Genomic DNA, 14,759 nt, shown 5'->3' on the forward strand with positions numbered 1-14,759 from the left:
AGTAGACAATAGGACTAAACTATGTACATAATAGTTTTTTTGCCTTTTGTTTCATAATAGATTTTATTTATGTAACCCTTTTGCTGATTTTTAAAGTGTTACATAAACAGGACAGGTGAAATATTATAATGTAAAGCAACCATAAACACATGAAAAGACCTAGGTTTACAATTTATGATTAAAACTCTACTATCTACACAATATACATAGACATAAAATGTAAAAACTTAAATATCTTAGAAACAGTAGCCAATCAGTTGTTTTAATTGTCATATTTGAATTCAGCACATCAAAATACATAATAAATATCACATTTTATCTCTGAAGCAGACAACTTCTCAAAAATTGTAGACCAGTGTAATAGGTAGCAGTCAAAGGAATGTTACAACTTGGGAAACCAAGATCAAGTTCACTTCTGCCTCTCTACCCTAGCCAGGGGCGCTGGAACAGGGGTGGTTCGGGGGCCATGCCCACCCCCTTTAAAAGTGGGAGGGCTATGCTTAAAAGTGGGGGGCAGGGCCTCAGGAGGAAGGGGAGGCAATTAAAGACATGATTTTAGAATGGAAAGTGTTACGGTTGTCTAAATATAGGTGGCAAGCCAACCACCACCTATAATGGTACTGTAAATGCTATGGAAAGTCCTTTTTTTTCATATTCAGATTCCCTGTAAAAGAGAAGGCTTCTGATTTTGCAATTTCAATTTTCCCCCTTTCCATTCCTAAAATAAATAAAGCTATGAATTAAATCTACAAATATAGGTCTAAACATTGGTCCAACACAATCTACCTGTCAAAATGAATGCATATTACATACTTCTAAATTTCTTTACATTTATATTTTGAGAAAAACTGATGGTTTTGCAAAAAAAAGATGTAAATATAATATACAAATAAGCATTTTTGCACATCTGAAAGGAAGTATGAAAGACAAAAAACTGAATATTTTGTCAACAAGTATTTACACTGGTGTGCATATTCAGAAAGCTCATGTACGAATTATTTTAACCATCATAAAAAGTTCCCATGTAGATTTTATATATACATGTTTGTCTGTCTGTCAACTGACAAATTTAGTAAAATTTGACAACCAGTATCAGCTAGTTCAACATTTTCAGTCTTCTGATTAAAATATATACTCCATAATATAAAATAGCGTTCAAGATTTATTAAGGCCCTGAGTAAAGAAAACCCACCCTAATCAACAAAGCACTTAAGCATATGCTTAAGATCCACTGACTTTAAAGGTATTTAACAGCATGCTTAAAAAGTGGGCTTTAGTGCTTTGCAGAACAGAGGCTAAAGTCAGGATAGGGGCCTGGTTACTAATATTCTGGCAGTCCAGCTTGCAAATCAGTAACCACAGCTACAGCAAAGTGAGACTGTCCTATAGTATTACAGTCAAAGTAACAATTTTAGTAAACACAAGCATGCTATATCATGTTTTGTTTAGTCTCCAATTTCATAAGATTTTAATAGACAACAATTTTTTTCATATCTGAGTATGCTTCTGAAACTTCATCTAATGGTGTATTTGTGTGATTCACTGAAGTTTCGTCTTCTAAATTAGATAACTCATCCTCTGCAGCAGATGTTTTGTTTGCAACTGGTTCAGCAGTTTCAGTCTGCAGCATTTGCTCAAGTCTCTGTATACCTGTAAAAAGAAAGACGTGTCAGTATAAGTTTCTTCTCAGGGAAGCAGTGGTGTTGAAAGTGTCCTTAACTATACTTTAAACATCTTAGATTGTTGGAAGAGAATTTTTAAAATCTAAATTACTTTTCCACAAATAATGCAGAATGCAGGATTACTTCTCCACTAATGATCTTTTTACATTTTGCAGATTGGATAAACAGATTAATTACAGGGTTTTTTTATTTTCATTTTCAAGTTACATCACTTTTCAAGCTGGTTCTCATGCATGATCAAAATAATGCAGCCCTTGGGTTGCAAATTCTGCAGGAAAAATGTATATAACAACTGTTTCCACTGGAACTTTAAAACAAGTCAAGAGAACATTTCTATTTGACTTCAGTTCATGAAAAGATTATAAAACAAAAAGTTGCTGGATTTTTTTAAAATTTACTAGCTGATGTGACCAGCTGCAAAACTTCAACAGATTTCATGTCCATATATCTATGTCCTGCATTTCTTTTCTACCTGGCAACTGCAATTTAAAGCACTAATTTCGGTTGTAATTCACACCTTTAGTTATTTCAATGCAAGTCTGTGTGTCAATCCTCATTTCAGAATAAAAACGTCCTACTGTAAATAGATTTTTTAAAACCAATTTTTAAGAATTACCGGAATAGGGCATTCTGATCTGAAATAACACTTTGAATGACAACCAATGTAGTTATTTCAGTTCCAGTTACTGTGCAGAGAAGATCTTACTCAGATTGTATAGGAGTTTCGTCTGAGAAAAGAAATTGCAGGATTTGGGTATGTCTACACTATGGGATTATTTTGATTTTACAGAAATCAGTTTTTGGAAACAGATTGTATAAAGTCAAGTGCACGCGGCCACACTAAGCACATTAATTTGGCGGTGTGTGTCCATGTACCAAGGCTAGCATTGATTTCCGGAGTGTTGCACTGTGGGTAGCTACCCCATGGCTATCCCATAGTTCCCGCAGTCTTACCCGCCCATTGAAATTCTGGGTTGAGATCTCAATGCATGATGGGACAAAAAACAGTGTCACGGATGATTCTGAGTAAATGTCATCAGTCAATCCTCCCTCCGTGAAAGCAACGGCAGACAATCATTTTGAGCCCTTTTCCCTGGATTGCCCGGGCAGATGCCATAGCACGGCAACCATGGAGCCCGTTCAGCCTTTTTTCACTGTCACCGTATGTCTACTGGATGTTGCTAACAAACACGGTACTGCAGTGCTACACAGCAGCATCCCCTTGCCTTTTGCAAGTTAGCGAAGACGGTTACCAGTCATACTGTACCATCTGCTGCTTTGCAAGTTGACAATGACGGTTACCAGTTATACTGTACCGTCTGCTGCTGTCATGAGTGCTCCTGGCTGGCCTCAGTGAGGTCGGCCGGGGGTGCATGGATAAAAATGGGAATGACTCCCCAGGTCATTCCCTTCTTTAAGTTTTGTCTAAAGGGAGAGTCAGTCCTGCCTAGAATATCAGGCAAGCCTACTAAAGAACCAGAGAGGCAAACGGCCGCTCTGGGTCAGAGCCGTAGACATCCCACAGAAATGATGAGCTGCATGCCATTCTAGGGGGTGCCCCTGCAACAATCCCACCCATTGCTTCCCTCTTCCCCCACTCCTCCTGGGCTACCGTGGCAGTTATCCCCCCATTTGTGTGATGAAGTAATAAAGAATGCATGAATTTGAAACAACACTGACTTTATTGCCTCTGCAAGCAGAGATCAAAGGAGGAGGGGAGGGCAGCCTCCAGCTGGTCTGATATACCAGGCAGGACTGAATCTCCATTAGACAAAGCTTAAAGAAGGGAATGATGAGGAGTCATTCCCATTTTTTGCCCAGGTGTCCCCGGTCGACCTCACTGAGACCAGCCAGGAGCACTCACAGGATCACAATGATGGATATCAGTCATACTGTACCATGTGCCATCCACACGGCAAGGGAAGGGAAGGGGATGCTGCTGTGTAGCGCTGCAGCACCACGTCTGCCAGCAGCATCCAGTAGACATATAGTGACACTGAAATAAGGCGAGAAAGGATTTTTTCCCCTTTGCTTTCACAGGGTGGGGTGGGGGGCATTGACATATACCCTGAACCACCCATGACAATGTTTTGGACCCTTCAGGCTTTGGGAACTCAGCCAAGAATTAAAATGGTTTTTGGAGAGTGCGGGAACTGTGGGATAGCTATAGTCGTCAGTCACCCTTCCCTCCGTGAGCATCCATTTCATTCTTTGGCTTTCTGGTACGCTTGTCTCAGCTCCTTAAGTTTCAGCACTGTGTTAAGTCCCTGTTTTGACCTCTGTCCATCAAAGCCTTGGAGATTTTTTTCAAATGTTTTGGCATTTTGTCTATTGGAACAGAGTTCTGATAGAACAGATTCATCTCCCCATACAGAGATCAGATTCAGTATCTCCCATACGGTCCATGCTGGAGCTCTTTTTTGATTCTGGGACTGCATGGTCACCTGTGCTGATCAGCGCTTCATGCTGGGCAAACAGGAAATGAAATTCAAAAGTTCATGGGGCTTTTCCTGTCTACCTGGTCAGTGCATCTGAGTTCATATTGCTGTCCAGAGCGGTCACAATGGTGCACTGTGGGATAGGTCCTGGAGGCCAATACCATCGAATTGCGGCCACACTAACCCTAATTCGAAATGGCAATACCGATTTCAGTGCTACTCCCCTCGTCGGGGAGGAGTACAGATATTGATATTACGAGCCCTTTATATCAAAATAAAGGGCTTCGTTGTGTGGACAGGTGCGGGGTTAATTTGGTTTAACGCTGCTAAATTGAAATAAACTCATAGCGTAGACCAGGCCATAATCATGAACATTTAGAAGGACAGAGTTAGGCTCTGATACTGCAAACATACATTTAATTTTATGTAACAATAGTCACATTAAGGTCTTCAAAATGCTATTCAAATGCATAAATAAAGCAAAGCGTGTGCATAAGCATTTGCAGGATCAGGATCTTAATTTACATAAACCAACAGATAAGATTTTACTAATGCCAAAGCGTCTCAACAATTCTCATTACAAATCTTCATATCAAACCAGCTTTCCTCCATGACAGAGAGAAATCATGTTTAGGAAATGTGTCTCTCTTTTTTTTTTTTTTAAATTTCTATGAAAAGTAGTTCTCTTATTTATCTTGTTGTGCTGACAGCCAACCAGCCAACTCGGGTCACAACCTCAGGGAAATGCTAAGTGTACCAATTCACTGGTTAGGATAGAACAAAGGGGGACGTTATCCCATTACATGTACATGGCTTATGCCAGGAATTACCTTTGCTAGTGCAAGAAAGCTAGTGAAATGCTAATGTTATTGTCCTCCCGTTTCCTGTGGTTACTATCTTTGTACTTAGTAAGCCTTTAATCACAGAATGTATTAGCTTTTAGATGAGCAATTACTACTTAATGTGTAAAACTGCATGAAAACTAATGAAGCATTGTTTCTGGATTGCTGTAACTAAATGTATTATGACAGGTTTCAGAGTGGTAGCTGTTAGTCTGTATCAGCAAAAACAAGTTGTCGTCTTTGTGGCAACTTAGAGACTAACAAATTTATTTTGGCATAAGCTTTTTCCATTCTTTTCCCTCACTCTCATAGAACTTCGGAGACAGGCCAGTCCTCACATACAGACAGCCCCGCAACCTGAAAGAAATACTCATCAGCAACTACACACCACACAACAAAAACACCAACCCATGAACCAAACCCTGCTACAAACCCTGGTGCCAACTCTATCCACATATCTATTCAAGGGACACCATCATAGGACCTAATCACATCAGCCACACCATCAGGGGCTTGTTCACTTGCACATCTACCAATGTGATATATGTCATCATGTGTCAGCAATGCCCCTCTGCCATGTACATTGGCCAAACCAGACAGTCTCTATGCAAAAGAATAAATGGACACAAATCTGACATCAGGAATCATAACATTAAAAAACCAGTAGGAGAACACTTCAGTCTCTCTGCTCACTCAATAAACAGACCTCAAAGTGGCAATTCTTCAACAAAAGAAACTTCAAAAACAGACTCCAATGTGAAACTGAAGAACTGGAAATAATTTGCAAACTAGATACCATCAGATCAGGCCTGAATAAAGACTGGGAGTGGTTGGGTCATTACAAAACCTAAACTCAATTTCCCATTACTAATTTCTCCCTACTGTTACTCACATCTTCTTGTCAACTGTCTGTAATGGGCCACTTTCTTACCACTTCAAAAGTTATTTTTCCTCTCTTGGTATCCTGCTGTTAATTGATTTCTCTCATGAGACTGACCTCACACTTGTAAAGCAACCCTCATCCGTTCACATATTTATACCTGCTCCTGTATTTTCCACTTCATACATCTGAAGAAGTGGGCTCTAGCTCACGAAAGCTTATGCCCCAATAAATTTGTTAGTCTCTAAGGTGCCACAAGGACTTCTAAGCTGTAAATGCATTATGTGTGCCTCTGCAATTGAATGTCCCATTAAACAGGACTGAAAGCCTCAGAACTGTAAATGAAGAAACATTAACTTCAAAGCATGAGTCTTTACATTCAACAATGGGAAACCCATAAATGTTGCCTGCATTTAGTCAGCAAAGCAAGAGCTGTGCGGTGCTGTTAGACTGGAACCCTGGGAGCAATTCTGCATTTCTGATCTATTTGGATGCTGTCAGGGGCCGTTCCAGATGCATGACAGGTCCCCAAAGCAATTCTGGGCAACCCTGAGGAACTTGTGGGAAACTACTAGATATCAAATCACGACTATCATTTTAAAACTTTGACTCAACTGTGATGTATTTTATTTGCTTTAAATCTCCCAACAACTCTCCATTCTTTTCTCAGCTAATATATCTTTAGTTAGTTTACTAAAGGATTGGCTATCAGTGTTGTTTTTGGTGTGAGATCCAGAGTATCCACTGATCTGGAGTAAGTGACCAACCCTTTGGGGTTGGAAGATCCTAATGTGAAGTGATTTTTGAATACAAGGTTATTAAAACCAAAGTCCAGTTTGTCTGAGTGACAAGATATGGATATGCTGGAGAACCTAAGGGGATTGTCGCTGGTTCCACAGTAAAGCTAATATAGTACTCCAGGAATGCATACTTGTTACTGGTTTGGTAAGATCCAATTATAGAATATAACACCAGTATGGGCTGTGACGCTGTATGGAATATGGGAGACACTATGATATTGTTGATACCAGTATTATAAAATTTTAGGGAATCTGACCGGATATGTTGTGTGAGTTATCTCCAAAATGTTATAAATTGCCTAGTATAATAATCTTATTTATATGTTTGTATCACCTTTGTATTATGAGTTATATATATGTATGGTATACCTGTATTTCCAAAGTTGTGATCCACCCAGACAGATTTGCATCAGGGCACTGCCTAGCCTGTTTGATGGCCCATCAAGGGTCATCAACTGTACAATTAACCCACTGAAAGGAACCAGGGGATACACCTTATGAGTCAACAAGGCATGTGGTATGCTTATGGAAAGAATGCTAAGAATCTACCATGCTATGTGCTGTAAAGCTTGTGTTTGTGGACACGAGCCATTTGTCTTCATTCCGATTCTTCCCATAGAGTAACCTTTCTACAAATGAAGCTTTGAACAAAGGACTGAATGATCCATCCAAGCTGTGGATGTGTTCCAGAGAGACTTTCAAGCCAGCAAACTCACCAGTAGTGCTAAGAACCTGATACAGTAACTCCTCACTTAACATTGTAGTTATGTTCCTGAAAAATGCTTTCTGAGCAAAACAATGTTAATCAAATCCAATTTCTCCATAAGAATGAATGTAAATGCCCCCCCCACCCCCCCGCAGGAGAGGGGTAAGGTTCCAGAGACATTTTTTTTGCCATATATTTTTTTTATATATATATATATAAAAACAGTATAAGTTTTAATCATGAACATCATGATTAATCAACATTAATCTCTCTCTCTCTCTCTCTCTATCAGTATAAGTTTTAAACAAACAATTTAATACTGTACACAGCAACGATGATTGTGAAGCTTGGTTGAGGTGGTGAAGTCAGAGGGTGGGATATTTCCCAGGGAATGCCTTACTGCTAAATGATGAACTAGCATTTGGCCCTCAAGGGCTAACACGTTGTTAATGTAGCCTCACACTCTACAAGGCAGCATGAATGGAGGGAGGGGAGACAGCATGGCAGACAGGGACAGAGACACAACTGTGTGTGTGAGTGAGAGACAGAGAGAGAGACTTGCATTGCCCCTTTAAGTACGCTGACCCCACTCTAATTACACAGCCTTTTTAAGTAGATCAGCAAGTTGAGACTGCAGCTGCTCCCTCTGTCCTGTTCTGAGCCTGTCGTGTCCCCTACTTTGTTCAGTGGAGATGGGGAAAAGGAGCAGAGGGGAAGGAGACACCCTGACATTAGCACCCTTCTTTCCCCCTCTGTTCCCATCCCCGCACAGCAAGCTGGAGGCTCCCGGGAGCAACTCCAAGAAGCAGCACACTGCAGTGGTGGGAGGGACAGCTGAACTGCCCAGCACTTGATAGCCTGCTGGGTAGCTGATGCACAGGGAACTTAAGGGAGTGGGGAGCTGATGCGGGGCTGCCGGCCTACCCTGGTTCCGAGCCCCCACCAGCTAGCTCCAATGGGCTACTCTTTCTGCAAGCAGTGGACAAGGCAGGCGGCTGCCAAACAATGTTATAAGGAGCATTGTGCAACTTTAAACGAGCACGTTCTCTACTTGATCAGTGATGTAACAATGTTAACCGGGAACAAGGTTAAGTGAGGAGTTACTGTATATGGACCTTGAAGTCTCTGTGTGTATCTGACTGCTTTACCATTTAACAACTCTCTTCTTGTTCTTTTTTCTTTATAATAAACCTTTAGTTTTAGATGCTAAAGGATTGGTTGTGTGTGCACGCGCATGCGCATGTGTGTAATTTTTTCCTTTATGACAGCAATAGTTCAGGGAAAAGTGCTTACCTAAATATGCTACCAGACATCAATGTTTTTATTCAATCAGTTACTGGATTTTTCAAAACTATTGATTTGTATTTTGGTTGTTAAATTATTGCAGTCCTCTCAAAATTGGCTTTATGTTGCAACAACAAAATAAATTACTCCAGTCTCAGAGGGAAATGCTGAATGCCATCAGTAACTACATTCTACTAATTATAAACTAAAAATATAGACATCCTAAAAACAAAGTGAACAAAAATCACTTAGATAATGCTAAAATTGGATCTACAAATTCAGACTAATTGAGCAGCACTATCTTACACAAGGTCTGAATACGGCCTCAAACCTCTTGCCTTCACAAGTCAGTAGGAAATAGAAGTTTTGAACTGAACATTTGAGATGTACCACCTTTCTATAGAATCATAAAAGTATAGGCCTGGAAGGGACCACAACAGTTCACCTAGTCCAGTCCCCTGCACTCAAGGGAGGACTAAGTAATAACTAAACCATTCCTGACAGATGTTTGTGTAACCTGTTCTTAAAAACCTCCAGTGATGGAGATTCCACAACCTCCCTAGGCAATTTGTTCCAGTGCTTAACTACCCAGATAGGAAGCTTTTCCTAATGTCCAATGTAAACCTCCCTTGATGCAATTTAAGCCCATTGCTTCTTGTCCTAACTTCAGAGGTTAACAAGAACAATTTTTCAACCCTCCATACCCTGTAACACTTTTCAAGTATATAAAAGATTGTTATGTCCCACCCTCAGTCTTCTCTTCTCCAAACTAAACAAACCCAACTTTTTCAATTTTCCCCTTGGTCATATTTTTTAGACCTTTAATAATTTTTGTTGCTCTCCTCTGTACTTCCTCCAATTTGTTCACATCTTTTCCTGAAATGTGGCATCCAGAACTGGACACAGTACACCAGCTGAGGCCTAATTAGTGCAAAATAGAGTGGAAGAATTACTTCTCCTGTCTTGCTTACAACACTCCTGCTAACACCCCAGAATGCTGTTTGCTTTTATTAGAACATGCATATTATTTTATGATAAAAGTAACACTTAACTTACCCAAATAAATCTTATCTATAGAGTCTGAGAAGACCATTCTAAACCATCCAGGCTCATAACAGCAAAAGGCTTTTCCAGGACTAATGAGGAGTTTTTCATCGAGGAACTTCCACCATAACTCCATTTCAGCTTCAAATGTCTGTGATTTTAGGAACTAAAAGAGGAAAACCAAAAACTGCATTAAGAAAACTGGAATACAACCTCAAATTAATGAACTACTGAACAAAATATACTCCACATGAAGGCTAAAGCAGAAAAGGACCTGATGTTCAGAATTACTGAATACCTGCAGCTCCCACCAACTTATCTTAGAGTTTTGGGTGCTCAACAATTCTGAAAATCCTTGCTTCTTAGTAATTCCTTTGCTCATTATACTGCATAAACTTGTGAGATCCATTCTATGTGTTCATACTGTGCAGGCCAGACTGCTATCTGGGGCAAAATGACCCATGCAGCATCTCTCCACAGCCACGTGGCTTTTGAAAAAGAAACAGCAGGAAGGAGCCAGCCAGGGTAGGTCTTCAATGCAGAAGTAACTCAGGTGCTTGGCACCAGGGTCCGAGAACCCAAATTAGTCTAGCTGAGGTGTGAGCAGCGACACTGCAAAGCTACACCCGAGTTTCTGAGTCCTCACTGGTGCTGCACTCACCCGTTCACTAAGACTTCTGCCATATCCTATGGTTCTTTGTGCTGCAGTAAACTAAGCTGTCCTGTGATTCTTTCCCAATGAATTGCAGAGGAATGTGTCTGTCCTTCTAGGAACACAGGGAATTGTGGAAAGGCATTAGAAGACTATCAGCACTCGAGTGATTTAGCCTGCATCCTCATTGTAAAGTGAGCAGTTACTAGCCTGAGTGAAAGCAGCATGCGGGCTCTAGCCAAATGCCAGCTAGCCTGAGTTGAAAACACCAAATCTGGGTGAGAGGATTTTATATGTGGACAGACATGGGGGTTAGGAGCAATACCAAAACCAGAGCCTGAGTTAACTCTGTAGTGAAAACTTACCCCCGGGAGACAGAAGCATTCACAGCAACTGCAGAAAGCAGTTCAAGCAGAGATTTGACAAGGATACTAAAGATATCAAACTGCTTTCTGCAGTTTTCACTGAACTTTCTCTCTCCCTTGTGCCTACAGGCTGTTTGCTCCAGCTCCTTCTATTTCCTCTTCAGAATCACCAACCCCTCCTAAGCCCTCTGATCTGTCTTTCCAGCTAGCTAATCCCCTCCTAACATAACCTCATTGAATGGATTTAAACCACAAAAATCACAGAACATGACATTTCAAAAAAGAACTAGGTAAGTTCATTGAGGATAGGTCCATCAATAGCTATTAGCCAGGATGGGCAGGGATGGTGTCCCTAGCCTCTGTTTGCCAGAAGCTGGGAACGGGCGACAGGGGATTGATCACCTGATGATTACCTGTTCTGTTCATTCCCTGGCATTGGCCACTGTCAGAAGACAGGATATAGGGCTAGATGGACCTTTGGTCTGACCCAGAATGGCCATTCTTACGTTTGCCGCCACTGTATATTTACTCTGCTTGATACCCTTTCCCTACTCTTTATCTTATCTACGTAGAGTGTCTGCTTTTCAGGTGAGGGACAGTTTCTTATTATACGTTTGTACAGTGCCTAGCACAAGTGGGCCCATTCTTGGCTGGCGCCAGGCACCACCATAATAAACACGATAACTAGTCACATCTCAAAATATTGTGGCTTGTTAGTTATAAATGTTATTCTGATTCCTTCAGTTAAATGTTTTATGTGACCATACTGTTTATTAACAGTGCTAGAGATGCATATCTATCTGCAGAACAAGTACAGCACAGTCAGTGGTAAAGCAAGATTCTCCACCAATCCTCTCTAGCCAGGTTTCAGAATGATTTATACTGCATTAATTTATATAGTGAGGTTTGTCTGTAAATCTTACAAAGGTGAGCAAATATCTTCCTCATTTTAGTGATGGGTAAACCGAAGCACAGAGAGGTTATGTGATTTGCCCAAGGACACCGCAGGTCACTTGCACAGCTGGGACAAGACCCCATGGCTCAACTGTTAGTTTAGCACCTTGTCTACCAGAACATGAAGCCTTCTAAAGTTAGATGTTCTATATTTAACAGAACATTTTAGGAAACTTCCTTTATTTCACAGTTTTACAGTATGTGTTAAATTGAACTGCCATCCAGTAGGCTTTTTCACATTTGCCAAATTGCAATATAATTTTTAATATAAAATGAAAAATAGACAATATCTGTCTAAAAATTCTACCATAAGCTTTGAGGCCTTCATATAAAAATAAACTGTTGGCAGCATTAATTTTTCAAACCCTCTTTCCCTCCCCTCCCAAGCTTTCAACATACTTTTCTGAAGTCTGCCCATACGTATAATCCTCCTGAACTTTTGAGAACAGGTATTCCAATCTTTGTGAGACCATCCACAAGAATATTTTGTGCTTCTCTCAGTCTTTTTTTGTTGGTAGGAAAATACACATTATCCAGCCAATCTATCAAAATAAAAAAGAATTTTCATATTTCTTTTATTTTATTTCCAACTATCATGAAACAAAAAACAATGAAAATGGGAATGTTTTTGTTTTACTAACCTCTATCACTAAGAAACTGGCTCAGAACATATTGAACAGGCCCAGGACACCCATGAAAAACAGCCAGTTGATTCACGGCTTTCCGAATTTCATGACTTCTGGCGTACAACACTCCAACTCTGATACCACACATACCAAAATCCTTGGAAGGCAAAAAGAAAAAAAAGTTACATAGAGATTATTCCTAAATCCAAGTGCACATTTGAAGGCAGCAATTTCACTCTACATCTATACTTAGACTATAATTGGACCACACTGCCAGTTTTGCTCCTCTTAGCTCAGGGGATAATACATGTGTTAGAAGGAAGAAAGAACATTTTTCATTTTGATGCACACAGGAGATGCAAACTATAGAGATAAGTGTCCTAGAATTACAGTATATAGGACATCTAGGTAAGAAATGAGGAGAAATGAGTTTGAGCCAGTCCTGGAAATGGGTGTGGGTGATCTTGCTAACAGTAGTTCCTGCCTTAATGGGAATGCTTCCAAAATTATGCAGCTAACAGTGTATACTATATTTATGTAAATTTGTTGCATACCTAACTGGGAAGCCACATGGTTCAGCGGGCAGGCCACAAAGACCTAGGTTCTATTTCTAGGTCTATCACTAATGTGATATGACCTTGAGCAACACACTTAACCTGCCTGTATCTCACATTCTCCACCTGAAAGATGGGGATAATTATATTTACCTACCTTTGTTAAGTACTGATGGAAAAAGTGATGTGCATTTATTTTTTCAGCTTATGAACCCAGCCCTAGATTCCTTCTTAGGCAAAGCTCCTATTGAAATCAATAGAAGATTTACCTGAGTAGAGAATGCAGGATCAAGCTCAAGGAATTTCAGTTGTCAATTCCATGGCACTAGTCACATTAAAATACACACAAGCCCAGTGAAAATATACATAAGCAAGACTGCAAATGACACTGTTGTGAGCCAGTATGTTTATGGAAATAGCCATCTCACTGAACAAGACAAAAAACAAAAACAAAAAATCCACCAACCAACGAGACACACACACCTCCTACAACAAAACTCCAAATAAATTCTGGTCAGCCGCTGGGAGCATGAAGCTACTCAGAAGCTGAGAGCTCATTCTATCATCAGACCATCCATAGTACTGTTCCCCACAGAACTGTGCATCTCTGCTGCTCAATCAATGAAAAAACTGAGTAACTGGTAAGCTATGGTGTTCCATGAGCATATGAATTGGATTGTACCCTTTATTCTTGAACTTTTTGTTTTACAGTCTGTTACATTTGTATCAGATAATGTCATAGTGAAGAAACACATAGTTTATGGGATTTTTACCATATTAAATAAATTTTGAATGCTTTAAATATATGCAGTTATAGTCTAATCCAGAGGCTCAGATCCCAATTATTATAGAAGAACACTGGTCTGAGGTTATAGAAAAAATACTGAAGGATGTGATACTGTATCTAACAAATAACGTGTGTTCAGGTAACTAAAGACTATCATGAATGTAATCCCAAGGGCGCAGAGTTAAAGTTGCGTGTACATCTGTGATGTTGGCATGTCTTTATTTTTGAGAGTTTAAACAAGAAGTCATTCACTCTAATTTAAGGTTTCACGCGCTGGTAATATATTTTAACGTTGTAGAAGGTCTCTTTCTATAAGTCTATAATATATAACTAAACTATTGTTGTATGTAAAATAAATAAGGTTTTTAAAATGTTTAAGAAGCTTCATTTAAGGACCCTGGCAGTGTGAGTGCCACAGAAAATCAGCTCGCGTGCCGTGTTCAGAACGTGCGCCATAGGTTGCCTATCCCTGTGCTATATATTTTACACATATCAAAAGTACCACAAATCAATATTTGAACAGTCCATCCTTCCTTCAAAAATGAAGTAGAATGGAAGAGTAGACTTTTTGCCTTGAAGATTTGTTATTTAATTGGTATTTGGTAATTTGGTATTTAATCATCACACACATTTTCTACCATTCTTATGGGGAACTGGCTCACTAGCTTTATTAGTACATGTTAAAGAAATGAAGGGCCTGTTGCTACAAGATGCACTTCCAACGATGATGGCAAACTATGTCTCTCTGTCCATGTTAGCTAATTCTATCCCAACGTGATAAGCCCATATAGCCCTGAAACTGTACAAAGTTATACAGAATTTTAAAACACCACTGTTCTTTTATATTTTCAAAACACTGTATACACATTAACTAGATGACCAATTGATAATATTCATGTACATAATTATCCCCATTTCAGAGACAGAGAAGACCAGAGGTGCTGGAACAATTTGTATAGTGGGAGTGCTGAGAGCCATTGAATCAAACTGTAAATCTTTATAGGATGGAAACCACTTCAAGCCAAGGGTGCGGTAGCACCCCTAGTTCCAGCACTTATGGAAAAGACTAAGACAGAGAAATAAAGTAGCTTCACCAAGGTTACCCAGCAGATCAGTAACAGAATAAGGATAATAACTCAACTGTT

At 39.8% G+C, this 14,759-nt stretch overlaps 1 protein-coding gene across 1 annotated transcript in view; it reads right to left on the reverse strand.

Annotated features, from left to right (window-relative positions):
* Positions 1 to 288: 288 nt before the first annotated feature.
* The window catches only part of LOC115645629 (1-aminocyclopropane-1-carboxylate synthase-like protein 1), a 34,252-nt gene continuing 19,781 nt past the window's right edge, over positions 289 to 14,759 (reverse strand). The window contains exons 11-14 of the mRNA XM_030550561.1: positions 12,289 to 12,430; positions 12,047 to 12,189; positions 9,689 to 9,842; positions 289 to 1,650 (exon numbers count right to left, since the gene is read on the reverse strand). Of these exons, the coding sequence (XP_030406421.1) occupies positions 1,469 to 1,650; positions 9,689 to 9,842; positions 12,047 to 12,189; positions 12,289 to 12,430 (621 nt within the window). The 3' untranslated portion in view covers positions 289 to 1,468. The remainder of the gene's footprint in view (positions 1,651 to 9,688; positions 9,843 to 12,046; positions 12,190 to 12,288; positions 12,431 to 14,759) is intronic.

The sequence above is a fragment of the Gopherus evgoodei genome, chromosome 2 (genome assembly GCF_007399415.2).
Source record: "Gopherus evgoodei ecotype Sinaloan lineage chromosome 2, rGopEvg1_v1.p, whole genome shotgun sequence".
NCBI lineage: Eukaryota > Metazoa > Chordata > Testudines > Testudinidae > Gopherus > Gopherus evgoodei.